The sequence below is a fragment of the Gorilla gorilla genome, chromosome 16, assembly GCF_029281585.2.
Source record: "Gorilla gorilla gorilla isolate KB3781 chromosome 16, NHGRI_mGorGor1-v2.1_pri, whole genome shotgun sequence".
Taxonomy (NCBI): domain Eukaryota; kingdom Metazoa; phylum Chordata; class Mammalia; order Primates; family Hominidae; genus Gorilla; species Gorilla gorilla.
Window position 1 is genome coordinate 63,889,514 of NC_073240.2, and position 27,682 is coordinate 63,917,195.

Genomic DNA, 27,682 nt, shown 5'->3' on the forward strand with positions numbered 1-27,682 from the left:
CTAAAGGGAAAGGAGATGCCTGCTGAGCGTCTACTGTGTGCCCTGCGCTGTTGCAGAAGTTGAGGATCCAAAACTAAGTCTAGGCTCCCCAAAGAAGTCTGGTAAGGAATCTGACAAGTAGTTAAATGATACAAAGTGTTAACTGTTGTTAAAGAAGTGTGTACACTGAGGGGCAAGATGGTAAGGGAGAACTCCCATGGGACGGGAACTAGGAAGGCTTCTGGGAGGTGACGCTTGATCTGAGGGTAAGCAAAGGAAAAAAGGAAAGAGAGACAGAAAGGAAAAACAAGGAAGAGACAATAAAAGGGAGAGGAGGAAGGGCTCGATGCGATCGGCGCTCGGGTAGTCAGGCGTCGACTGCTAGGGTCTGACCGCGGTCCCCGCCCCCGTCCCGCCCCCGTCCCGCCCCCTGTCCTTCCCTCCGCCCCGCGCCGCGGCCGGCCGGGTGTGCGTGAGTTCGGTGGCGGCCGGCTGTGCAGAGACGCCATGTACCGGCTCCTGTCAGCAGTGACTGCCCGGGCTGCCGCCCCCGGGGGCTTGGCCTCAAGCTGCGGACGACGCGGGGTCCATCAGCGCGCCGGGCTGCCGCCTCTCGGCCACGGCTGGGTCGGGGGCCTCGGGCTGGGGCTGGGGCTGGCGCTCGGGGTGAAGCTGGCGGGTGGGCTGAGGGGCGCGGCCCCGGCGCAGTCCCCCGCGGCCCCCGACCCTGAGGCGTCGCCTCTGGCCGAGCTGCCACGGGAGCAGTCCGTCGCCCCGTGGTATCCGCAGACCCCGGCGCCGCCCCGCTCCAGGTGCTTCGCCAGAGCCATCGAGAGCAGCCGCGACCTGCTGCACAGGATCAAGGTGCGGCCACTGGGGAGGGGGGCGTAGGGGGCCGGGGATCCACCCCTGTCGGCGGTGCTGTCGGGGGCTGAGTGGACCCCACCCGGGGCGGCGAAGTGCCCGCGATCGGCTTCCGAGAAAGACTTCCCATTTCCCCACCGCCGAGCCGTGGTCAGACGCTCTTGGGGGTTCCCCAAATCTGGGTGGAGGTCACCGCCTGTCTCGGGGACCGCCCCTTCCCCCTAGGGGGCGGACAGGCACATCCCTTGCTGTTAGTGAGTGAGCATGGCCTGGGACAAGGTGGGCGGGGCCCAGGTGGAGGGGGCGGGGCCCAGGCTCAGGGGGCGGGGCCTTGGAAGGTCCCCGAGGAGAGCGCTGGGCTTTTTCAGCAGGCCCGTGACTGTCGGTTCTTTCCCCTTCGGTCTTAGGATGAGGTGGGCGCACCGGGCATAGTGGTTGGAGTTTCTGTAGATGGAAAAGAAGTCTGGTCAGAAGGTGGGTTCAGAAAATTGTTTTGTTCTGTGCCAGTTGGTAAATAAAATATTGTTTTACTGGTTAGAGTGGATCCCATGAAATGCTATTGCATTTACATAAAACGATGCATATTGTAGAGAAAACATCTAACATAATAAAGAATCAGGTGTTTTTAAATCACGGTAAGGTTTAAAATGTGACTAATAAATTGGAGTCATGAGGATGGCTACCCACTCCCACTTTTCTCTTAGGACTGGATTTATTAGTCTGAAAGTTTTATACAGTAGTCCCTCCTTATCCTCGGGATATATTCCAAGACCCTCAGTGGATGCCTGAAAACGTGGATGATATTGAACCCTGTATATACTATATTTTATCTTATATATACATACCTATGATAAAGTTTAATTTATAAATCAGGCATAGTAAGAGATTAGCAACAATAATAAAATAGAACAATCACAACAATACTCTGAGTGGCATGCAATTTAAAGCTTACGAATTGTTTATTTCTGGAATTTTCCATTTAATACTTTTGGACCATGGATAACTAAAACTGAGGAAAGCGAAACCACAGATAAGGGGTAACTACTGTGTAGAACAATCCATTAACTGAGTACTTGTAGGTAACACTTATGGGTAGATAAAACTCAGAATTTGTGAAGTTTTCTTTTTTAATTAAGTTAACAATTTCTTGAGGCCTCTCTTCCGTAAAAAGCAAAGTGCTAAGTACTGGGGTTATACACTATTGTAGGGACCAGCCCCACGGGGTCGGTGGGTCTTTCCCTGTGTGCGGCGACGAGAGAGTGTAGAAATAAAGACACAAGACAAAGAGATAAAAGAAAAGACACCTGGGCCCGGGGGACCACTACCACCAATGCGCGGAGACCGGTAGTGGCCCCAAATGTCTGGCTGCGCTGTTATTTACTGGATACAAAGCAAAAGGGGCAGGGTAAAGAGTGTGAGTCATTTCCAATGATAGGTAAGGTCACGTGGGTCACGTGTCCACTGGACAGGGGGCCCTTCCCTGCCCGGCAGCCGAGGCAGAGAGGGAGAGGAGACAGAGAGAAAGACAGCTTATGCCATTATTTCTGCGTATCAGACTTTTAGTACTTTCACTAATTGACTACTGCTATCTAGAAGGCAGAGCCAGGTGTACAGGATGGAACATGAAGGCAGACTAGGAGCGTGACCACTGAAGCACAGCATCACAGGGAGACGGTTAGGTCTCCGGATAACTGCGGGCGAGCCTGACTGATGTCAGGCCCTCCACAAGAGGTGGAGGAGCAGAGTCTTCTCTAAACTCCCCCGGGGAAAGGGAGCCTCCCTTCCCTGGTCTGCTGAGTAGCGGGTGTTGTTCCTTGACACTTTTCGCTAGCGCTAGACCACGGTCCGGCTGGCAACAGGCGTCTTCCCAGACGCTGGCTAGACCAAGGAGTCCTTCTGGTGGCCCTGTCTGGGCATAACAGAAGGCTCGCACTCTTGTCTTCTGGTCACTCCTCACTGTGTCCCCTCAGCTCCTATCTCTGTATGGCCTGGTTTTTCCTTGGTTATGATTATAGAGCAAGGATTATTATAATATTGGAATAAAGACTAATTGCTACAAACTAATGATTAATGATATATATAATCATATCTAAGATCTATATCTGGTATAACTATTCTTGTTTTATATTTTATTATACTGGAACAGCTTGTGTCCTCGGTCTCTTGCCTCAGCGCCTGGGTGGCTTGCCGCCCACACACTATTCCTTGTCTTTAATGACTTTTCAGTCTACTTTATTAGGCTTTTTAACCAGGTAGAGGTGTCAACTATTTTTTTCAAACAGAAGGCAAAAAACTTAGGGAGAGGGATTTCTATTCATTTTATGATACTTTTATCAAGGCATTATTTTTCATAACTTGTCTGTTGCACAGAAATTGATCTAATTGGTCATCCTAGGTTTCTAGGAGTCCCACTTTTAGAAAATGATGTTTCAGGCCAGGTGCAGTGGCTCACGCCTGTAATCCTAGCACTTTGAGAGGCAGAGGCAGGTGGGTTGCCTGAGCTCAGGAGTTCGAGACCAGCCTGGACAACGTGGCAAAACCCCATCTCTACTAAAAACACAAAAAATTAGCCAGCCATGCTAGTGCATGCCTGTAATCTCAGCTACTCAGGAGGCCAGGACACAAGAATCGCTTGAACTCGGGAGGCGGAGGTTTGCAGTGAGCTGAGATCGTGTCACTCCACTCCAGCCTGGGCAACAGCGAGACTCTGTCTCAAAAAAAAAAAGAAAAAAAATGTTTCATATGCCATTTAAAGGCAGTAAGTTGATGGGCGCAGTAGGGGTTTGAATTTGAAGAAAAATGGGCCAGTCGAGGTGGCGCACACCTGTAATCCCAGCGCTTAGGGAGGCCAGGGAGGAAGGATGGCTGAAGACCAGAAGTTTGAGACCAGCTTAGGCACCATACCGACACCTGTGTCTCTATAAAAAAAATTATTTTTTATTACTATTTTTTTTGGAGTTTCACTCTTGTTGCCCAGGCTGGAGTGCAATGGTGTGATCTCAGCTCACCACAACCTCCACCTCCCAGGTTCAAGTGATTCTCCTGCCTCATCCTCCCGAGTAGCTGGGATTACAGGCATGCACCACCATGCCTGGCTAATTTTTGTATTTTAAGTAGAGACGGGGATTCTCCATGTTGGTCAGGCTGGTCTCGAACTCCCGACCTCAGGTGATGCGCCTGCCTCGGCATCCCAAAGTGCTGGGATTACAGGCGTGAGCCACCGTGCCCAGCTTAAAATTTTTTAAAAAAGGAAAATGATTCTTCCTTCAAGTGTAAGTATAATCTAATCACTATACCTAATTTATGATAAGTCTTGTAATCAAAAATTATATAAATGTCAGCTTTATGGACTTTATGCAAATATTTTTTAGATATTTAAGATTATACAAATTTATAGTCATTGTATTCCTTTTATTTCTTTTCAGATCTCTGTTCTCTTTTATTTATTTATTTATTTATTTATTTATTTATTTTTTGGACAGGGTCTCTTACTGTGTCTCCCAGGCTGGCATGCAGTGGTGTGATCTTGGCTCACTGCAGTCTCAAACTCCTGGGCTCAGATGATTCTCCCACCTCAGCCTCCTGACTAGCTGAGACTACAGGTGCACTCCACCACGCCAGGCTTTTTTCTTTCTTTCTTTCTTCTTCTTTTTTTTTTTTTGTATATTTTGTAGAGATGCGGTTTCTGCCATGTTGCTCAGGCTAGTCTCGAACTCCTGAGCTCAAGTAATCCACCCATCTCCGCCTCCCAAAGTGCTGGGATTGCAGGCACTTTCTCTTTCTTAGTTAGATTTACGCACTTTCAGCCTGTGAGAACATGGAAACCAAATTTAAAATTTTTTCTAGAAAAAGCTTTAAGTTAGTACATAATTTTCCTCCTGGTTTGCAGTCGAATTAAATTGATGGTTAGCTAGATTTGGTTTGCAGGACATCTTTTCACACATTTTTGAGACAGAGTTTCACTTTGTCTCCCTGGCTGGAGTGCAGTGGCGTTTTCTCAGCTCACCGCAACCTCTGCCTCCCAGGTTCAAGCGATTCTCCTGCCTCAGCCTCCCGATTAGCTTGGGATTACAGGCACATGCCACCATGACCGGCCAATTTTTGTATTTTTAGTAGAGACGGGGTTTTACCATGTTGGCCAGGCTAGTCTTGAACTCCCAATCTCAGGTGATCTGCTCACCTTGGCCACCCAAAGTGCTCGGATTACAGGCATGAGTCACCGCGCCTGGCCCACACTTACTTTTATTGAGTGGCTATTTCAAGGAATTCAGTGGAAATTTACTCAAAAGTCAGAAATAAATATAATCTGAAGAAGAATAATGATGTTTTCTTTAAAGAATACTTTATTTAAAATGTGGAATAACTCAGTTGTTTAGATAAGCTAAGAAAAATTTGTATCTAAGTCATAGAAAATTGCTATTGCAAACAGGGTACAATTTCACTTTAGTTATAAGGTTAAATCGTTAGGCTTACCGATATACTAAGATTTTAATCCTTTACATGTCCAGTGTTAAGTAACTTATAAAAGTGAAGTATCTTTTCTTTTAGATAAACACAGCATGTTTAAAGATAGTATTATTTCAGTGTTTGAAAACTTGTTTGACCATGAAGCCTGTTAATAGTGACTTTTTGCTTTTTTCCCCCAAAGGTTTAGGTTATGCTGATGTTGAGAACCGTGTACCATGTAAACCAGAGACAGTTATGCGAATTGCTAGCATCAGCAAAAGTCTCACCATGGTTGCTCTTGCCAAATTGTGGGAAGCAGGGAAACTGGATCTTGATATTCCAGTACAACATTATGTTCCCGAATTCCCAGAAAAAGAATATGAAGGTGAAAAGGTAGTGAAACTCACAGTTCATTTTACTAATGGCATGTTAAATGGTTTATGCTGGAATTTATATTTAAAATGTTTCATAGGATTCTTTGGCTTGTTTTTAGTTATTGTTAATGTATTAGTTTTTCTTAATCCAGATGATAATCAGGTAGGTATTTTTCTGAAATTTGAGGCTAAGGATTTGTACATGACATTTTCCCAGCAGCAGTTCTAAATGGAAAATATTATTGAGACATTATTCCGAGGCAACTAACTTTCTATTTTTTAGGTTAATATTGTAATTGAATTTTCATGTTTTTACAATTAGGTTTCTGTCACAACAAGATTACTGATTTCCCATTTAAGTGGAATTCGTCATTATGAAAAGGACATAAAAAAGGTGAAAGAAGAGAAAGCTTATAAAGCCTTGAAGATGATGAAAGAGAATGTTGCATTTGAGCAAGAAAAAGAAGGCAAAAGTAATGAAAAGAATGATTTTACTAAATTTAAAACAGAGCAGGAGAATGAAGCCAAATGCCGGAATTCAAAACCTGGCAAGAAAAAGAATGATTTTGAACAAGGCGAATTATATTTGAGAGAAAAGTTTGAAAATTCAATTGAATCCCTAAGATTATTTAAAAATGATCCTTTGTTCTTTAAACCTGGTGAGTGTTAATCCCTTCTCTTAACAAAATCATCATTACTGAAATGTTAATTTTCAGGAAATCCAAAATGATACCATCCGGAGTGCATTCATTGAGGTTGATGATTGTGATATGGACTAGTCTGGTGCTTGCGTTTTTGTCTGTAGTTTCTAACAAACCCTAGCATCCAGGCAGCTTGTTTAAATTTTGCCTCATTGGAGACTACCCAGTCATTTAGAGGATTCTCAGTATCAAGATGTTCATGCAAACTTATGGAGAAATGTTGGAATAATAGTTCTCTAAATACAACCTGGACCAAAGTAGACATGATAAGGTATTGCTGATATTTTAGTATTTAGTTAGAATTTAAATTGCTCAACTTATTTTGTGCCTTTATTTCTTAAAGAAATGAGTGTTCATCACTAATTTTTTCCTAAAAAGCTGCTCTATACAAATAATTATCTTTATTTTATTTTTTGATTTGGTGCCTATTGAAGCTACTTAATATATAAATTTACCATAGTTTTATATACTTATATTCATTTTTCATTTTAAAAGCTTTTAGTTGAATAGATATTTTATAGATATGACTAATAAGAGCAAATAAGATATAATTATGGATTTTATCTTAAAAATAAAGTTCCATGCTGGGCACAGTTGGCTCATGCCTATAATCCCAGCACTTAGGGAGGGAAAAGTGGGAGGATCGCTTGAGCCCAGGAGTTTAAGACTAGTCTGGGCAACAAAGCAAGGCCCTGTTTCTCCAAAAAAAATTTTAAATTAGCCAGGTTGAGTGGCCTGTGTGTGTAAGTAGTCCTAGCTACTCAGGAGGCTGAGGCGGGAGGATCCCTGAGCCCAGGAGTTGAAGGTTGCAGTGGGTTGTGATCATACCACTTTACTCTAGCTTGGGCAACAGCAAGAGCAAGACCCTGTCTCAAACCAGTTTGAGTTTGTCCAGAACCCAAAATGATATAAAGTTATTTATTTGAAATACTATATATATTTGAATATATATTTAAATTCAAATATGTATTTGAAACAAAGTTTGTGTGCCTACATTTATTTTATTTTTTTTTATTATTTATTTATTTTGAGATGGAGTCTGGCCCTGTCACCCAGGCTGGAGTGCAGTGGCGGGATCTCAGCTCACTGCAAACTCCGCCTCCTGGGTTTAAGCGATTTTCCTTCTTCAGCCTCCTGAGTAGCTGGGATTATGGGTGCCCGCCACCACACCTGGCTAATTTTTGTATTTTAGTAGAGACAGGGTTTCACCATGTTGGCCAGGCTGGTCTCGAACTCCTGACCTCAGGTGATCCTCCCCCCTTGGCCTCCCAAAGTGCTAGGATACAGGAGTGAGCCACCGCTCCTGACCCATATATTTTATTAAAATAAGAACGTGTTTGCCCATTTATGCCCTAAACAATGAGTAGAGGTATATTAAGAACAAAGTTGACTCAAGAAATCAAATTTGCTTTTCTTTTCTTTCTGTTCCTGTTTTGTTGTCACTTTGAAATATTTTTGTTTTGTTTTGAGGTAGGATTTATTTGCTTACTTTATTATCAGAGAAAGGAGCAGATTTATGTGAAATGTTAAGTATGCTGATCATAATTTTATTCTTGTGTTAAGGACTTGGAATAAGGACAGTTGCAAAGTTAACTCAATTTATTGATGTATTGCTTGTGTTCTTTTTCTGAATGCTAAAGTAAAATATTGCAGTTTTAAAAGTATGCCAGTTTTCAGTGGTAATATATTTTGTATGTTTTTGAATAATAATCAAGAATTTTATTTTTTTCCTCCTCGCAATGATGTCTCAAGGTAGTCAGTTTTTGTATTCAACTTTTGGCTATACCCTACTGGCAGCCATAGTAGAGAGAGCTTCAGGATGTAAATATTTGGACTATATGCAGAAAATATTCCATGACTTGGATATGCTGACAACTGTGCAGGAAGAAAACGAGCCAGTGATTTACAATAGAGCAAGGTAAATGAATACCTTCTGCTGTGTCTAGCTATATTGCATCTTAACACTATGTTATTAATTAAAAGTCAAATTTTCTTTGTTTCCATTCCAAAATCAACCTGCCACATTTTGGGAGCTTTTCTACATGCCTGTTTTCTCATCTGTAAAGTGAAGGAAGTAAAACATGTTTATAAAGTACACTAAGACCCTTTGATGAAAGATAGCAATAATATTAATAATTCAAACATGAATGACTAAACCAAAATTGCACCCACCATGAGCATCTGTAATTTGCTCTTTAACCATTCCTTTTTTAGGTTTTAACTAATACTTTGTTTACATGTTATTAGTTTTTAATTGTTTTCATACTGTTTTGAAATAATTTTATACTTATAGAAAAGTTGCAAGAGTAATACAAAGTATTCACATATCCCCTTTACTCAGATTCCCTTAATGTTGGTTTACCGCATTTGCATTACCTTTCTGTCTACATATGTGTTTGTTTCTGAACCATTTGGAAATAAGTTGTAGACGTGATACCCCTCTACCTATAAATATTTACATGTGTGTTTTCTAAAAACAAGGACATTCGGGGCCAGGTGCAGTGGCTTACGCCTGTAATCCCAACACTTTCGAAGGCCGAGGTGGGTGGATCACCTGAGGTCAGGAGTTCGAGACCAGCCTGGCCAATGTGGTGAAATCAACCCTCTCTCTACTAAAAATGCAAAAATTAGCCAGGTGTGGTGGCGGGTGCCTATAATCCCAGCCACGCGGGAGGCTGAGGCAGGAGAATCGCTTGAACCCAGGAGGTGGAGTTGCAGTAAGCCAAGATCGTGCCCCTGCACTTCAGGCTGGGCGAAAGAGCGAGACTCCATCTCAAAAAAGGAAAAAAAAAAAAACGACATTTGGGAAATTAACATAGATACAATGCTTTTATCAAATCTACAGACCTTACTCAAATTTTGCCAGTTGTTCCAATAATGTCCTTTATAGCAAAAGAGCAGAAAAACTTTTTTTTCTGGTCTAGGATCTAATCCATGATCTCACATTGCATTTACTTGTCATATCTATCAGAAGTCACTTGACATCAGTTTGTCCCATTATTGCTGATGGTATTTTAATCACTTTTTGAGGTGGTGCCTGTCAGGTTATTGTAAAGTTACTATTTTTACTTTATAATTAACAAGTATATTTGGAGGAGATAATTTGAGATGATGTAAAAATCCTCTTTCTCATCAAACTTTCTACTAGTTTTAGCATCTATCAGTGATTCATAACTGAATCAGTTATTACAGTGATGGTTGTCAAATGGTGATTTTCTAATTCCATCATCCATTCTATATTTATCAGTTGGCATTCTATTATAAGAAGGTTCGGGCCGGGGCGGTGGCTCACGCCTGTAATCCCATCACTTTGGGAGGCTGAGGTGGGCGGATCACATGAGACCAAGTTTGAGACCAGCCTGGCCAACATGGCGAAACCCCATCTCTACTGAAAATACAAAAAATCAGCCGGGCATGGTGGCATACACTTGTAATCTCGGCTACTCGGGAGTCTGAGGCAGGAGAATCTCTTGAACTCAGGAGGCAGAGGTTGCAGTGAGCCAAGATCATGCCACTGCACTCCAGCCTGGGCGACAAAGTGAGACTCCATCTCAGGAAAAAAAGTGCTTTCCTTTCTCTCTTATTTATTTATTCATACCAGTATGCACTCATGGATTCTTATTTTAGTCAATGAGTTATAATCTGTCACTGTCATTATTTAATATGTTGCTTTTAAAATAGTATATGAAATAATAAAACTGTAACAGTAAATGGTTATTAGATTGCTTAACCTATATGTGTATTTTTTGTTTTGTTTTGCCTTACATTTGTAAATATTTATTAAGCAAATACTACATGCCACATACTATACCACATAATAGAGCTAACCTGACATAGCTCCTGCCCTCCAGGAGCTTACAGACCAACATCTAGCAAATAATTCAATTAAGTACATACATTTTCTTTCAAAAAGAATACATGTTATGACTAGGCACAGTGGTTCACACCTGTAATCCCAGCACTTTGGGAGGCCAAGGCAGGAGGATTGCTTGAGCCCAAGAGTTTGAGACTAGCTAGGGCAACATAGTGAGACCCCGTCTCCACAAAAAATACAAAAATTAGCCAGGCATGGTGGTGCATGCCTGTAGTCCTAGTTACTCGGGAGGCTGAGGTGGGAGGATTGTTTGAGCCCAGAAGGTGGAGGTTGTAGTGAGCCGAGGTCGCCCCACTACACTCTAGTCTGAGTAATAGAGCAAGACTCTGTCACCGCCCCCAACAAAAAAAAAAGAATATGATGATTATGTAACATAGTTATCAGTGGGGCCACACTGCCCTTTAGATATGTAGCTAACATGGTAATCCCCTAATTTCTTTTTGTAATTATTATTTTAGATTCAGGGTGTACATGTGCAGGTTTGTTACATGGATATTATATAATGCTGAGGTTTGGACTTAAATTGAACCTGTCACCCAAATAATGAGCTTAGTACCTAATAGGTAGTTTTTTAACCCTTGCCCTCCTCCCTGCGTCCCCCTTTTTTGAGTCCTTGGTGTCTCTTATTTCCATCTTTATGTTCACGTGTACCCGGTGTTTAGCTCCTACTTACAAGTGAGAATATGTGGTATTTGATTTTCTGTTTCTACATTAATTCACTTAGGATAATGGCCTCTAGCTACATTTATGTTGCTGCAAAGGACATGATTTTGTTCTTTTTTATGTATATGTGTAGATATTTAATTGAATGATTTTCTGCTTTATTTTTTGTGTGTTGATAGTAAACATTAAAATGCTCTTCTTATTTGGATTATGCAGACCTCTGCTACATGCCATTAATAAGAGTAATTAAGATTTTGGGGGCGGGGCAAGGTGGCTCACGCCTGTAATCCCAGCACTTTGGGAGGCTGAAGCAGGCGGATTGTCTGAGCTCAGGAGTTCAAGACCAGCCTGGGTAACATGGTAAAACCCCATCTCTACCAAAAGTACAAAAAAAATTAGCCAGGCATGGTAGTGTGTACCTGTAGTCCTGACTACTTGGGAGGCTGAGTTGGGAGGATCACTTGAGCCTGGGAACTTGAGGCTCCACTGAGCTGTGATTGCACCACTGCACTCCAGCCTGGGCAAGAGAGCGAGACACCATCTTAAAAAAAATTTTTTTTGATATATTATAAAAATACAAAGCAATATCTAAAATAATTGAACACTTAAAAACTATCTGGGTATAAACACTGTTTTACAGTGAGGCATCCTTAGGTACTTTTTAATAAGTTTTAAGATTTAAAACATTTAAACCACATTTTCTCTCCATTTTCTTTTACAGCTTTTAAATATAAAATATCAAGTTGAAGTTACTTACGTAAATTTGAATTGGGTGTTCAAACAAAATTCTAGGCAAATTGCTTAAGCAGACTTTAATATTTTATGGAGAGGCTTTAGAACAGATTTTGACAAGTTAACTAGAATTTTTACCCTCAGGAGTGAAAAATGCTATGATTTTATATAATTTCATATTTGATTCATTTACCACTATAATAGGAAAGGGTTTAGTCAGCTTTTTAGCCTTTACAAATTTTATATTTTAATTTATGCTTTCTCTTATGGAGACATTTTCTATGACTTAGAGTTTTAACTACTAATTTACATAATCTAAAATAACTCTGGCCAGGTGCTGTGTGGCTCATGCCTGTAATCCCAGCACTTTGAGAGGCCAAGGCAGGAGGATCATTTGAGGCCAGGAGTTTGAGACCAGCCTTGGCAACAGAGTGAGACCCCATCCCTACAAAAATTCTTTAAAAAATTAGGCGGGCATAGTAGCGCACACCTGCAGTCCTAGTTAATCAGGAGGAGAGGATCACTTGAGCCCTGGAGTTTCAGGCTGCAGTGAGCTATGATTATACCCTGCTCTCCAGCCTGGGTGACAAAGCAAGATCCTGTCTCTAAACATTAATTAATTACTTAGTTAATTAAATAAAACAAGCACAAGACTATATGAAAGTGCTAAAAAATTTCCATGTTCAGTTGAGATGAGACAGGATTAAAGTAATGTGAACTAAATACAGATTTCTTGTCTAAACTGGTATACTTCAAAAAACACACATGGAAGTATTGAATTTTAAAATTATAAACATTTGAGCTTATTTTGTAGAGAAAAATTTGAGACACAGTATTAGCAAATGCGATAAAGATTTGTTTGACTTTTTAAAGTAATTTGGGGTTTATTATTAGAGGAAAAAGTATTTGGAAAGCAAATACTTGGTAACTTTTCAAAAATACTTTAATTCAGAAAGAACAAAATACTTATGAAAGGGCAGTTGTGTCAAATGTTAGGAGGGTGAGTCAGAAGTTTATAAAATGGCCAGTTGAGTTATATCTTGATTATTTGTGGTCAGAATTAATTCAGTTTTTTAAGTATTTGTATTCTTTACTGATTTCTATCTGTTTACTCCTCTCTCTTCCTACCATAGTGGTTTTCAAACTGTAGGTTTGTATGTCCAATTATTGAGTTGGAAAATCAGTTTAGTGGGTTGAGTACCAGGATTTCTTTTTTTTAATGGAACAAAATAGAATAGAATATGATAAAGTACATTGCAGGTAGTAAAGGTAAATATAAGCTTTGGGATAAAGGTTAGGCTGCTGCATTAAAGGGGCACCAAAATGCAGTGGCGTGAGGAAAATAAAAGTTTAATTCCCCCTTGCAGCATTCCTGAGGTGAGCTGTTCTGATTGGTTCCCCACGAGCCTTTAAGAGGCCAGATTCATCCATCTTACTGCTCCTCTCTCCACAGTGGTGTCCCTGTCTGTACACCTGAAGCTCAATCACAGCCCTGCAGGTGCCCCAGCCTCCTGAAAAGAGAAACGGTATGGAGCATGTACTCAGGGCCTTAAGGTCCAGACTTGCAAGTGTCACACTTCATTTCTGTCCACCTTCTGTTGGCAAAAACTTAGCTGTATGGTCACACTTTGCGACAAGGGAGGCTGAGAAATGTAATTTGTAGCTAAGCAGGCATGTGCCTTGCTTTACTTTATTACTAAGGAAGAAGAGGAGTCAATTTTGTGAACAACCAGCCATCTATGCTACTGGCCACTGTGTTGCTCCATAAAACTTCTGTTTTAGAAGGGTGTGATGTGTGTGTGATGTGTGTGTGTGTGTGTGTGTGTGTGTGTGTGTGTTTTCATTCAGTCAAAAGGAGAAATATATTCCTCACTGTGGGTTGAGGTTAAAAAAAAAGTTTGAAAGCCATTCAGTGGACTATGTCAAACTAAAATTTTATCATAATTTTGCTAGTAATTTGTGAAAGGGGCTTTGGGAGAGAATTTTGAATCTTAATTACTAATAGGAATTTTACAGTTATGATATTTTATTTTCCATTTTATTATTTGATTTGTTAGAAAGGTAGCACATTTAACAAATCAACTGTTACTTTTACCTTGCATATTTCCATTAGTACATGCTTTACAAATGGTTTAATTGTACTTTATAAAGAAATAGATGAAATGGTGGCTTTTTTTGGAAAATTTTTTAGCTTTATGTTCCTATCTACATACTAGTTTTGTTCAATCTTCTGTTGTATTTAAATTATAATTGTTCAATTATTAGCTTATTTAAAATGACTAAATATGCATTGCAAATCAGTTTGTGGCCTAAAAGAGATTTCTTGGGGACCCAAAATAAATTAGATTAGCAACAAGCAATGAATTTTAATTTTTTAAATGGCCTGTGGTTCTCAACTACTTCAGACTCTTTGTGTTTATTATTTTTGGATCTAGCATTATATTTTACTGGAAAGCACAAGAAAAATGATAAATACCATTGGGAGGCCGAGAGGGGTGGATTGCTTGAGCCTCGGTTTTCAAGACCAGCCTGGGCAACTTGGTGAAACCCTGTCAGACAATACAAAAAAAAATCAGCCGGGCATGGTGGCATGCGCCTGTAGTCCCAGCTACTTGGAGGCTGAGCGGGGAGGATCACCTGAGCCCAGGAAGTTGATGCCGCAGTGAGCTGTGATCATGCCACTGCACTCTAACCTGATGATGGAATGAGACCCTGTCTCAAAAACAAAAGACAAATACCAGAAGTTGTCAGTTGAATCTAAAAAATGATTCTCTAGTAAAGATGGCATAGATGTATGACCTTACTATGATTTAGATCTAGACATTTGAAAATTTGAAAATGGATGTCTAGCTCTGTGTATAAGGGGGAGAAGGACGTTATGTCCACTCATTGAGCCTCTTTTCTAAGCTAGAAATTAAGTCTCTGTGAATGTGCAGACTGCAGAGCAGCTATTATTTCCTGTTTTGTTGATGAGTAATTAACTTGTGACTTGCGCAGAAATCAAAATATGCCATATGATGGTGAGTTAATTTCATTTTCTTTTCTTTTTTTTTTTTTTGAGACAAGATCTCACTCTGTTGCCTAGGCAGGAATGCAGTGGCACAATCATACCTCACTGCAGCCTTGAACTCCCTGGCTCAAGTGATCCTCCTGTATCAGCCTTCCAAGTAGCTGGAACTACAGATGTGTGCCACCACACCTGGCTGATTTTTAATTTTTTTTGTAGAGATGAGATCTTGCTGTGTTTCCCAGGCTGATCTCCTGACCTCAAATGATCCTCCCTCCTCAGCCTCCCAAAGTGTTGGGATTACAGGCATGAGCCTAGCTCATTTTATTTTCTATTCTTTGAAAAAAGGCGATGGGTTTCTATCTCTAGTGTTAAGGGTCCCTATCAGCTCTGAGATGCTTTTGGTTTGGTTTTTTTGTTTTGTCTTGTTTTAATTTTTGGTAGTTCTCGATGGTTCTAAAGGGTAGTTGATTCATTTTAGTTAGATAAAATGGGCTGCTGAAATAAAATAGGGCACTAAAAGAAGGAAATATTGTTACCTAGGAAAATGTTTTGTCTATTTGCTTTATTTATTTTATTTGACACAGTATCTATTTGGGCCTCTAAAACTCAACTCTGATTCTTTTTTGTAATAATTATTTTAAAGGAGTTTAAAGGCACCAGCTTTTTGGGGGAGTTCAGGGAGTAAAAGGAATCTCTTCAAAGATACAGGCAAAAATAAAACCTTGAAGTAAAACTTAATAAATATATATGTTTGTATTCATTTGTTTTATGGTACCATTTTGAGGGGAAAAAAATGTTTCCAGCTTCGTTATGTAGTCTACTGACTTGTTGGGTCTAACCATAAACCTGTTTATAATATCCTGACTAAGGCTTTTTAGAGTTACTATGTTTCCAGAAGTAAATATTTCTCTTCTTTATCACTTCTCTGCATGTTTATGCATGTGTTTAAAATAGTATCATATGGTGTCTGTCACCTGTTTAAAAGTATCTCACCAGAATCCCACCTCACAATAGCACTTAAATTCTTTTGCTCAGATTTGAGTCACAAGATCACACTTAGCTGTAAGGGAGGCAAGATAATTGTTTTTAACTGGATATGTTGTTGTCTTGAATAAAATTGGGATTTTCTTAAATGGAATAGTGGGGACACTGTTTCTGTTTAGGCACATAACTATACTGATTCTGTGTAGCAAATATACTCTGTATAGGCAAGTACACTAAATAACTCAGTAAGTGAACATCACAAAGGAGCTCAGTGAATGTTCTTGCCACTGAAAGACACTCGATTTGTTGATAGGGGAATCCTCAGTCAATGCCTCGGCTTATTATTAGAACTTGGCCATATTTTTTATGTGTTTGGCACAGTGTTTGCAACAAAAATTTCAATTTTATAACTAGATGGGATGAAAACCAAATAAAATGAATATTTTCTGGAGTGTTTGCTGCATTTTTTAATGTTTAAAATTTTTAATTTCAATTTTTATGGGTACATAGCAGCTGTATATATTTATGGGGTACGTGAGATGTTTTGATACAGGCATGCACTGCAAACCAATCACTCGTGTAAAATGAGTTATCCATCCCCTCAAGTATTTATCCTTTGTGTTACAAATGATCCAATCCTACTCTTTTAGTTATTTTAAAATGTACAATTTTTATTGACCACAATCACCATGTTGTATTCTCAAATACTGGATCTTATTAATTATTTATGTTTCTTTTATACCCATTAACCATCCCCCACCTTCTCTCAACTTTGGCTGTATTTTGACAGTATAAATATGGCCTTTACCTTCTATTTCTAAAGTGTCTTCTAGAATTAAGAATTGTTCCATATCAAGCTCTTTTTCATGCCTTTAGCTGACAGACTCTCTACTGGTAGTTCAATTCAAATGTTAATACTAAATGTTAAAGTGGGATTGTTTTTATAACATGCATTTGAAATTATGTTGGTTTTCAAACTTCTTATAACAGTAAATACCAAGTGATGAATATTGTCTCTAAAGACATTTAAGAAGCATTTTAAAAATAAGGCTGGGCGCAGTGGCTCATGCCTGTAATCACAGCACTTTGGGAGGTGGAGGCAGGTGGATCACTTGAGCCCAGGAGTTTGAGACCAACCTAAGCAACATGGCAAAACCCTGTCTCTACAAAAAATACAAAAATTAGCCAGGCAAGGTTGTGTGTGCCTGTAGTGCCAGCTACTCAGGAGGCTGAGGTGGGGGATTACCTGAGCCTGGGATCACAACACTGCACTCCAGCCTGGGTGACAGAGTGAGACCCTGTCCCCCCACCCTTGAAAAAAAGTATTTTTAGTTTCTAAGTTTATAGATGTAGATTTCTGTGGTTATATAACATTCTTGTGCAGAATCTGGAGATTCTTATAAATAAGTATGAAGAAGCTGTTTGTCATCTGGCATCATCCCATCAGTTAGTTACAAAAATGTCTCAGTAACCTAGTCAAGAACTTGTGTCTATATTCTTTTAAGCAGAAATGTTCTAGGAATTTGAAATGGTAAAGTTTATCTTTCAGCTGAATAAAATTATTTTCATAAAAATGTACTAATTTGTCCTATGTGAAAAGGAACTAAGAGATTAAAATCTAGAATTTGCTTATTAAAGCTAGAATTATAAAGTCTAGAAGTCTCCATATTTTTATATTTAAAGGAGGAATGACTGAGGAGTTCTAGTTTCCAGTCTTAATGTAAGTGGTTTGAAATGCTTTACTGTTAAAAGGAAGTTACAGAGCTGGGCGCAGTGGCTTACACCTGTAATCCTAGCACTTTGGGAAACCGAGGCTGGCAGATTACATGAGGTCAGGAGTTTCTGACCAGCCTGGCCAACATAGGGAAACCCCGTTTCTACTAAAAATACTATATATATTAGCTGTGCGTGGTGGTGGGCGCCTGTAATCCCAGCTACTCAGGAGGCTGAGGGAGAATCACTTGAATCCGGGAGGCGGAGATCACAGTGTGCCGAGATCGTGCCACTGCACTCCAGCCTAGGTGAAAGAGCAAGACTCTGTTTCAAAAAAAAAAAAAAAAAAAAAAAAAATCGGCCAGGACCAGTGGCTCACGCCTATAATCCCAGCACTTTGGGAGGCCAAGGCAGGCAGATCACCTGAGTTCGGGAGTTCAAAACCAGCCTGGCCAACATGATGAAGCCCCGTCTCTACTAAAAATACAAAAAAAAAAAAAAAAAATTAGCTGGGCATAGTGGTGCATGCCTGTAATCCCAGCTACTGGGGAGGCTGAGGCAGGAGAATCAGTTGAACCCAGGAACAGTGAGCTGAGATTGTGCTGTTGCACTCCAGCCTGGGCACCAGAGCAAGACTCAGTGTCAAAAATCAATAAATAGGCCGGGCATGGTGGCTCATGCCTATAATCCCAACACTTTGAGAGGCCAAGGTGGGCGGATCACCTGAGGTCAGGAGTTTGAGACCAGCCTGGCCAACATGGCAAAACCCCACCTCTACTAAAAATATAAGTTAGCCAGATGTGGTGGTGCACAACTGTAATCCCAGCTACTTGGGAGGCTGAGGCAGGAGAATCACTTGAACCCGGGAAGTGGAGGTTGCAGTGAGCCAAGATCACGCCACTGCACTCCAGCCTGGGCGATAAGAGCGAAAGTCTGTCTCAAAAATAAATAAGTAAATATACAGAAAAAAATTAGCTGGGCATGGTGGCAGCATATGTAATCCCAGCTACTGGGGAGGCTGAGGCAGGAGAACCAAACTGCAGCCTGGTCAACAGAGCAAGACTCTGTCTCAAAAAAAAGAAGTTACAGAAAGCTGATTATTGGCTGGGCACAGTGGCTCATGCCTGTAATCCCAGCACTTTGGGAGGCAGAGGCGAGTGGATTGCTTGAGGCCAGGAGTTCGAGACCAGGCTGGACAACAGTGAGACCTTCATCTCTACCAAAAAAAAAAAAAAATCTTAGCCAGGTATGGTGGTACACAACTGTGGTCCCAGCTGCTCAAGAGGCTGAGGCAGGAAGATTGCTTGAGCCCTGGAGGTTGAGGCTACAGTTAGCCATGATTGTACCGCTGCAGTCCAGCCTAGGCAATAGTGCAAGACTCTGTCTCAAAAGAAAAGTAGAAATTTATTTCTCAATGAAAAAATGTGTTTCTATTATGTAACTTTTAGATTTAATTTTACTTGGTTGGCTGGAATTACAAATATAATCAGGAGTTGACACAAAGTAATGAGGGCCTAAAATTTGAGAGTTGTCATAGGAATAGAAGGAAGGGAGAAGGGTAAGACACAAAGCAGAGATTGAATAAATAGGATTTAGCATCTTATTGGATGTGAGAGTTTAGGGCAAGAAAGTCATTAAAAGTTGTATAATGAAGGTTTTAATGGAGAGAAAGAAACATGACAGACATGTTGATTTTGAGACAATGAGAAAACCACCTCTTTTTTTAAATCTTCAGACACATACCTGTGGCCACTCATTTCCTAACTGCCAACCCTACTTCACTCAATATTATGACTTGTACTTTTAGGGGACGTATAAGAATCTTGAAAAAAGAAGAAAGGATTCAAACTAGGGTTTGCTAACTCCAGCCTTTCCCACTGCACCAAGAAACTACCATGTCACATCATTATATATGATACGTATATGGTATTTTGTTTAGAATTTTTTTTAGATAGGGTCTTGCTTTGCTGCCCAGGCTGGACTCAAACTCCTGGGCTCAAGTGATCCTCCTGCCTTAGCCTCCTGAGTCGCTGGGATTACAGGCACCAGCTGCTGCACCCAGCTTATATGGTATTTTTATGCAAGAAATCTAGTCATCTTACAAATAACCTTATTCCTAAACATCCCAAAGTGCTTTGGATGTTTACAGTTTTGGTTATAAAATTCATTTGTGGCACGATTCAACATTAACCCCAAGGACAAGGAATATCTACCAAATGATAACTTTCTCCATATGCACAGGGCAAATATGTCATGTGTAATATTAACCAATACATTTTTGCAGGTATTAAAGGTTTGATACACTCAGCATGGACAAGCCATACCAATAGAAAAAAACCACTTTCTATGCTTTAATTCAAAAGGTAATTAGACTATCTTACTTAGTTATCTGTGTGTCATTAGGACCTGAATCATACTGAAAATTAGTGGTTAGTTTATAGTTTCTGAGAATGTATGATCATTACATTGAAATACAATCTCTCTCATGTATACATTTTTCTATCATCATGTGTGAAGCCAGTGACTATGAAATTTTTCATGATCATTTCTTATTTCCTTTTAGATTTTATGTTTACAATAAAAAGAAACGTCTTGTCAACACACCTTACGTGGATAACTCCTATAAATGGGCTGGTGGTGGATTTCTGTCTACAGTGGGTGACCTTCTGAAATTTGGGAATGCAATGCTTTATGGTTACCAAGTTGGGCTGTTTAAGAACTCAAATGAAAATCTTTTACCTGGATACCTTAAACCAGAAACAATGGTTATGATGTGGACCCCAGTCCCTAACACAGAGATGTCTTGGGATAAAGAGGGTAAATATGCAATGGCGTGGGGTGTGGTGGAAAAGAAACAAACGTATGGTTCGTGTAGAAAGCAACGGCATTATGCTTCACATACTGGAGGGGCAGTGGGTGCCAGTAGTGTCCTGCTGGTCCTTCCTGAAGAACTGGATACAGAGACTATAAATAACAAGGTTCCCCCAAGAGGAATCATTGTTTCTATCATATGTAACATGCAATCTGTTGGCCTCAATAGCACCGCTTTGAAGATTGCCCTTGAATTTGATAAAGACAGATCAGACTGATAACCTTAACACCATAGGTGCAAAATGAGTTGTTTTGAGGTTTTTTGAAACATTAAAGTTCCAAAACATGAAATTTTTAAGAATAAATTTGAAATAGAGTATAATTGAATGCAGAGAATTATGTACCTCTAATTGCTTAATTTTGTAATGGTCTTTTATTGTAGAATTGGTTCTTTATACTCAGGGAAGTAATTATATTGTTTTTACTTTTTGAAAAAAGTGTTAATTCTTGAAATAAAATATTCTGATAAAATATGTACTTTCTGCATGTGTAATACAGAGAAAAACTCATTCAACAGGAGCCTCCAAATATCCGAGGTTTTTTCTTTTCTTTTTTTTTTTTTTGAAATGGACTCTTGCTGTGTTACCCAGCCTGGAGTGCAGTGGTGTGATCTTGGCTCACCACAACCTCTGCTTCCTGAGTTCAAGCGATTCTCCTGCCTCAGCCTCCCAAGTAGCTGGGATTACAGGCACCCACCACCATGCCTAGCCACTTTTTGAATTTTTAATAGAGACAGCATTTCGCCATGTTGGCCAGGCTGGTCTCGAACTCTTGATCTCAGGTGATCCATCCGCCTCAGCCTGCCAAAGTGCTGGGGATTACAGGCGTGAGACACTGTGCCCAGCCCAAATATCCTTTTAATATGAGAGCAGAAACAAAAGCATGAGAAATGGTATATTAGTTATCCACTACAGCTTAAAAGAAACGTTCAGAGAAGGAATCGGGAAATCAGGAGCAATATAGTCGCGTGGGTCTGGCGCGGTCTCTAATGAGGTTGCAGACAAGGTGTTATGATCATCTGAAGAATTCTCCAGGGCTGGAGGAAGTGCTTCCACGTGGCTTACTTGCATGACTGCTGGCAAGAGTCAGTTCTCTGGCTGGTGGGTGGCAAGGGGACTCAGTTTGTCACCACATGGACCTCTCTGTAGGGCTGCTTGAGTATCTTATGGTAGTTGGCTTCCCGCAGAGTAAGTGATGAGACAGAGAGTGCCAGGCAGAAGTCACTCTTTTATAAACTAGCCTCAAGTCACATTCCATCACATTTGCCAAATTCCATGGGTTACATGGGGCCTAATAAATGTTGGAGAGATTATATACATTGTGAATATTAGGAGGTAGGAATCACTGGGTGTCAACTTGGAAGTTGGGTACCACAGTCTGACCTCTGGTCCCCAAGGATTTATGTCCTTCCCAATGCAAAATACTCTTACCTCCTTTCAAATCCTCCAGAAACTTCACCTTAGTATAGCATCAGCTCAAAGCCCAGTATCTTATCATCTAAATCAGGTCAGGTGCAAGTGTGAATGAGGGCTCCTTGGGATGAGTTCCTTAGGTACAGCAACTCAAGTACAGTTTCTCTTAAGACCTGTGAACTGTAGTTATTTGCTCCCCATATGTGTAACATACAGTAGCACAGCAGATATAGGTTAATTGCTAGATACCGTCCTCTTCAAAAAGTAGGGAAGTGGAAGACATACAGGAGACTGGCAATTCTGAAATTCAGTCAGACAGAGGTTGGCGACTCTGATTAATATTCAAGGCTTCAGAATAATTCTTTTAGCTCTTGGCTATGTTCTCTGGGCTCTTAGTTCTGCCTTACAAGTTATACTTTTTCTTTTTTTTAAGAGACAAGTGTTCACCATATTTCCCAGGCTGGTCTTCAACTACTGGGCTCAAGTGATCCACCCACCTCAGCCTCCCAAAGTGCTGGGATTATAGGCATGAGCCACTGCACCCAGCCCCTGAGTTATACTTTTTTTAATTGTTCTTTTTTACTTTCTTTCTTTTTTTTTTTTTTTTTTTTGAGACAGGGTTTCCCTCTGTCACCCAGGCTGGAGTACAGTGGCACAATCTCGGCTCACTGCAGCCTTAGCCTCCAGGGTTCAAGCAATTCTCCCACCTCAGCCTCCCGAGTAGCTGGGATTACAGGTGCGTGCCACCACTCCCGACTAATTTTTGTATTTTTAGTAGAGACAGCGTTTCACCATGTTGGCCAGGCTGGTCTCGAACTCCTGACCTCAGGTGATCCGCCCCCCTCGGCCTCCCAAAGTGCTGGGATTACAGGCGTGAGCCACTAAGCCTGGCCGCTTCCCTATACCTTTTTTTCATGAAAGGTAGCATATCTTTCTAGCTGAGTGGTTTTCTCAGTGTGCTTTCCACTTGTAGAAGTTTGGAGACCCAAAGGCCTTTTTATACTCTCTCTTTCCTTTCCATCTAAGTTAACAGTGGTTCTGCCAATATAATATTTTATTTCTCTAATTTTTGAATTTTTTTTAGCAACCCTATTAACTGACAATGTAATATTTTAAAATGTTAAGAGTATCCTGTGAATTTTATTGGGGTTTATGCCAGTAGACAAAAGCCACCCCAAAGTCGCTTCAGAATAGCCCCTCTCTAACTTGGGGCTTGTCTCTGCCAAGATAATGGGAAGAACTAATTACGCTAATAGTCTAATGAACTCTGTTGTTTAAATAGTTCTCTGAAGCACCATGTTGGTTCATTTTGAAGTCTTGAGAAAGGATTGTATAGTCATGCCCTCAATATCATCTTTAGACTGTGTTTTCCTGGAAGTGCCCTCAATTATTATCTTTGCCTTGAAGCCATTTCTTAATTTTGGCATCATTTGCCATCTGAAGAGTCTGGGAATTTTTTAAACCATCAATTATTAATTCTTTACCAATAATTCTTCCATTAGCTTATCTTTCTCTTGCATGTTAGTATAAGCAACAAGAATTAAGGAAGCACATTCAAAACTGTGTATGGCTCTCTGCTCCTTCTCTTGCCCTGTGACATCCGGGCTCCGCCTTCTCTTTCCGCCATGGTTGTAAGCTTCCTGAGGCCCTCACCAGAAGCACATGCCAGCACCATGCTTCCTGTCCAGCCTGCAGAACCGTGAGCCAAATAAACCTCTTTTTATAAATTACCCAGCCTCAAAACAAAAAAACAAAAAACAAAAAACAAAAAAAAAAAACACTGTATATGGAAATCCCATCAGCTAGTCACCCAATTCATTAGGCACATTTTCTGTTTTCTGAGTTACTCCTGGCGACAGTGTTGCTAAATTTTCTGTCAGTACTAAACAAGAATCCCTTCCTCTAATTGCCAATAAGATTTCTCTTACTTTCCTTAAGACTACACCTGCAGCCTCTTCAAAGGCCATACTTCTCAACAATTTCTTCAAGGCTCTTCAGGTTTTCATTAACACTTTCCTCAAAGTCCTTCCAACTTCCATCCGCTGCTCTGTTCCAAATACATACACACATACACACACACACATATGTAATTTAGATACAATTCACAGTCCATATGCCATAAAATTCTTTAACGTGTACAATTCAGTGATTTTTAGTATAGTCACGAGATTATGTACCCATTACCACTATCCAATTCATTTTCACCCCAAAAAGAAACCTCATACCCATTAGCATTTGCTCCCCATTCCTCTGTCCTTCCAGCCCCTGGTAACCAGCAATCTACTTTCTATCTCTTTGGATTTGCCTGTTACGGATGTTTCATATAAATGGAATCACACCATATCTGGCCTTCTGTGTCTTGAGCTTTTTCCTGTAGTATAATGTGTATTAGTTATCTATTACTGCATAGCAAATTACCCCAAAGCTTATTGTCTCACAGTTTGTGTTTCAGAAATTTGGGGGCAGCTTTGCTGGGTGTTTCTAGCTCAGGGGCTCATGAGTTTGTAGACAAGATGTCAGCAGGGGCTTCAGGCATCTGGGGGAAGGCTTGACTGGGGCTGGATAATCTGATTCCAAAATGATTCACCCACGTGGCCATGGGCAAGAGGTCTTTGTGGCTTGCTGGCTTTGGGCAAGAGTTTTCAGTTTCTCACCACATGGCCCTCTCCATAGGTCTGCTTGTCTGTGCTATGGCTTCCCTTTAGAGCAGGGGATTGAAGAACCAGGGAAACACCTCAATGTCTTTTATAAATCAGCCTTGGAAGCTATATGCCATCACTTATGCCACATTCTGTTGGTTACAGAAACCAACCCTGATTTGGTGTGGGAGAGGACTGTAGAAAGGAGTGGATACCAGATGGTTGGGATCATAGGGAGCCATTTTGGAGGCTGCAGTGTTAACGTATTGGGGAATTTTGTTCTAACAGCCACCGATCATGTGTACTAGAGATTACCAGTGTGCCACTGAACTCAGGAAAATTCAAAAAGAAATCAAAGTTTTTATTCACTCTAATAAAAGAAGGGCTTTTCTATAATTCTGAGCCCTAAATCTGTTTCTTCCCTTAACACTTTATACAAGTAAATAGATGGATATCTCTGAGTTGGTTGAAGTAGAAAGAGAGCAGCTCTCTAAAACAGATCCATTTCATCTCCTTCTTTCTTTCTGACTTCTGATCTCTAGGTCCTGTATTCATGTTTGTCAAATTTTCAATCCGTGCCCTTAGATAAACATAAAAATGTCATGCCTTTCTTTAATGTTATTCTAACATTAAATATTTAATGTTTCTTTAATGTTAGTGTTTTATGTTATTTGGAATTTATTTATTTTTTAGAAACAGAATCTTGCTCTGGCACCCAGGCTAGAGTGCAGTGACATGATCGTAACTCACTGTAACCTGGGCTCAAGTGATCCGCCCACCTTGGCCTTCCAAAGTGTTGGGATTACAGGCATGAACCACCACGCCTGGGCCCCCATTTGGAATTTTCTTTTATTTTTATTTATTTATTTATTTAGAGATAGGGTCTCACTCTGTCACCCAGGCTGGAATGCAGTCGTACAATCATGGCTCACTGCAGCCTTGACCTTCCAGCCTCAGGTGATCTTCCCACCTCAGCTTCCTGAGTAGCTAGAAATGCAGGCGCACTCCACTATGCCTGGATAATTTTTTGTAGAGTAGGGGTTTCACAATATTGTCCAGGCTGATCTCGAACTCCTGGACTCAAGCAATCCTCCTGCCTCAGCCTCTCAAAGTGCTGGGATTACAGGCATGAGCTACCGTGCCCGGCCACCAATTCTTTGATGGCCACGATTTCCTCTCATTCCATTGTGCATGCAACTTTGCAATGTGATTTTGCTGCTTTTTCCATCCAAAGGTGGAGCTCTTTCTCCACTCTCTTGAATCTGGTCTTGCTTTATGATTTGCTTTTTGACCCATTGAATGTGGTGGAAATAATGTTGCACAAGTCCCACTGCATAGGCTTTAAGTGGCTTTCAAGCTTTTGTCTGCCACCCTCTAAGAACACTACCCCAAGATTGCCATGTAAAGAAGCCAGACTAGCTTACTGGAGGATGGGGGCCCATGTGGAGGGGAACAGAGATGCCCCAGCTGACAGCTAGCACCAGCTGCCAGACCTATGATTTGAGCCTCCAAGTGAAGGTGGCTGTGTAAGTGAACCTAGATGAGACCAACAGAGTAAGCAGCCAACTCATATAATCATGAGAAATAGTAATAAGTCAACATTTTAAGCTATTAGATTTGGGGGTGACTTGTTTTGTAGCAAAAGTTAACATATCTGTGCTCCAGTGTGGTGGTAAGGTGGGTAAATCACTTTAGGGAAAAAATGGAACATTAAAGTACTTGATGTTGAATAGACATGACTGCTTTCCACTTAAAAAAAAAAACCACACAAACTATTTTTTTTTTTTTTTTTAAGACACAGTTTCGCTCTTGTTGCCCAAGCTGGAGTACAATGGCGCGTTCTCGGCTCACTGCAACCTCCACCTCCCAGGTTCAAGTGATTCTCCTGCTTCAGCCTCCTGAGTAGCTGGAACTACAGGCACATGCCACGCCCGGCTAATTTTCGTATTTTTAGTAGAGACGGGGTTTCATCGTATTGGTCAGGCTGGTCTCAAACTCCTGACCTCAGTTGATCCACCCGCCTTGACCTCCCAAAATGCTGAGATTACAGACGTGAGCCATCGCGCCCAGCCCACACAAACTATTAACAGAGCACTTACTGTGGGAAAGGCATTTTGCTAAGCTCTTTGTATATGCTATCTCATTATACCTTCAACATAACTCTATTAAGTAGAAATATTATTATTTTTTCCCAAGGTCACAAACCATTAACTAGCACTTGTTTCAAACCCACACATATCTGACTCTAAAGCCTGTTTTAACCATTATCGTGACTTCCCATAAAAAGCATCTCTAGGCCAACGCAGTAGCTCACACCTGTATTCCCAACACTCTGGAAGGCTGAGATGGGCGGACCACTTGAGCCCAGAAGTTTGAGACCAGCCTGGGCAACATGGTGAAACCCTGTCTCTACAAAAAATACAAAAATAAACCAGGTATGGTGGCATGGGCCTGTAGTCCCAGCTACTTGGGAGAATGAGGCGGGAGGATCACTTGAGCCCAGGAGGCAGAGGTTGCAGTGAGGCAAGATTGCATCGCTGCACTCTCTAGCTTGGGCAACAAAGCAAGACTCTGTCTTAAAAAAAAAAAAAAAAAAAAAAAGGCATCTCTAAAAATTTACCAATCCAATAAAAGTCATATTTAATGGCATGCAATTTTATTGATGCTGTCTTCAGTTTAAAAGTTTGTCACATAAAAATAAATAAAAATAAATATGTGTTGGTATTTTAATTAGTTGGCTACAAATAAAGAAAAAACACAACTTCAAATTAATACAAAGACAAGATAAAGATAACATACAGTCATAATCTTACACTCCCCCTCTGTTCTAAATACATGGCATGATATATAAAATGTGTAATGAGAAAATTAAAAAGACTTTCATAGACACAAAACACTGAGCAGGGCTGAAGCTGAGGGTCTGCTGGGCTCTGGTTCAAAAGGCTGTGGCAGCTCCAATTTCTGTTCCTATAGAATAACTGAAACTAACACTGCTTCCCTAAGATTTAAAATGAAAGCTTATTAACTAAATTAGGACTATTCTGCCTACATTCTTTGAAAGGTGAAGTTTTGCTAGGTACGAAAGTGAGAGTAGCCCTAGTAGTGTAGGGGGAAAGCGAGCCAGAATCGGTAGGACACAAATCAACAGAGAAAATTTGCAATTCTGCCATCTCCTTTGAAACAAAATTCAAAGGCTATTTAAGTGTCGATCAATAGCAAACACCATGACCTGATGTCATTTCTTTTTTTTTTTTTTTTTTTCTGAGACAGTCTTGCTCTGTCGCCCAGGCTGGAGTGCAGTGGTACGATCTGGGCTCACTGCAAGCTCCACCTCCCAGGTTCAGGCAATTCTCCTGCCTCAGCCTCCCGAGTAGCTGGGACTACAGGCGCCCGCCACCACGCCCAGCTAATTTTTGTATT

At 40.7% G+C, this 27,682-nt stretch overlaps 1 protein-coding gene across 2 annotated transcripts; it reads left to right on the forward strand.

The window, feature by feature from the left end:
- The first annotated feature begins 423 nt into the window (after positions 1-423).
- LACTB (lactamase beta) lies at positions 424-20,682 on the forward strand. 2 transcript variants are annotated; one of them, XR_010131005.1, is made up of 6 exons: positions 424-843; positions 1,251-1,317; positions 5,492-5,682; positions 5,986-6,322; positions 8,121-8,282; positions 19,904-20,049. XR_010131005.1 is itself a non-coding variant. In XM_004056305.5 (6 exons), the coding sequence occupies exons 1-6, from the start codon at positions 487-489 to the stop codon at positions 20,427-20,429; spliced, it is 1,644 nt and encodes a 547-aa protein (XP_004056353.2). In that variant the 5' UTR covers positions 424-486; the 3' UTR covers positions 20,430-20,682. The 2 variants fall into 2 exon arrangements, 1 of the variants encoding a protein (XP_004056353.2); XM_004056305.5 differs by having other exon boundaries at positions 8,117-8,282; positions 19,904-20,682.
- The last annotated feature ends 7,000 nt before the right edge of the window (positions 20,683-27,682 follow it).

Bases quoted from the DNA above. Each gene is read 5' to 3' on its own strand.
- LACTB (XM_004056305.5), top strand. From the start codon at position 487: ATGTACCGGCTCCTGTCAGCAGTGACTGCCCGGGCTGCCGCCCCCGGG. The intron at 5,683-5,985 runs GTAGTGAAACTC...TTTTACAATTAG, and splicing joins AAGAATATGAAGGTGAAAAG to GTTTCTGTCACAACAAGATT. The intron at 8,283-19,903 runs GTAAATGAATAC...ATTTCCTTTTAG, and splicing joins GTGATTTACAATAGAGCAAG to ATTTTATGTTTACAATAAAA.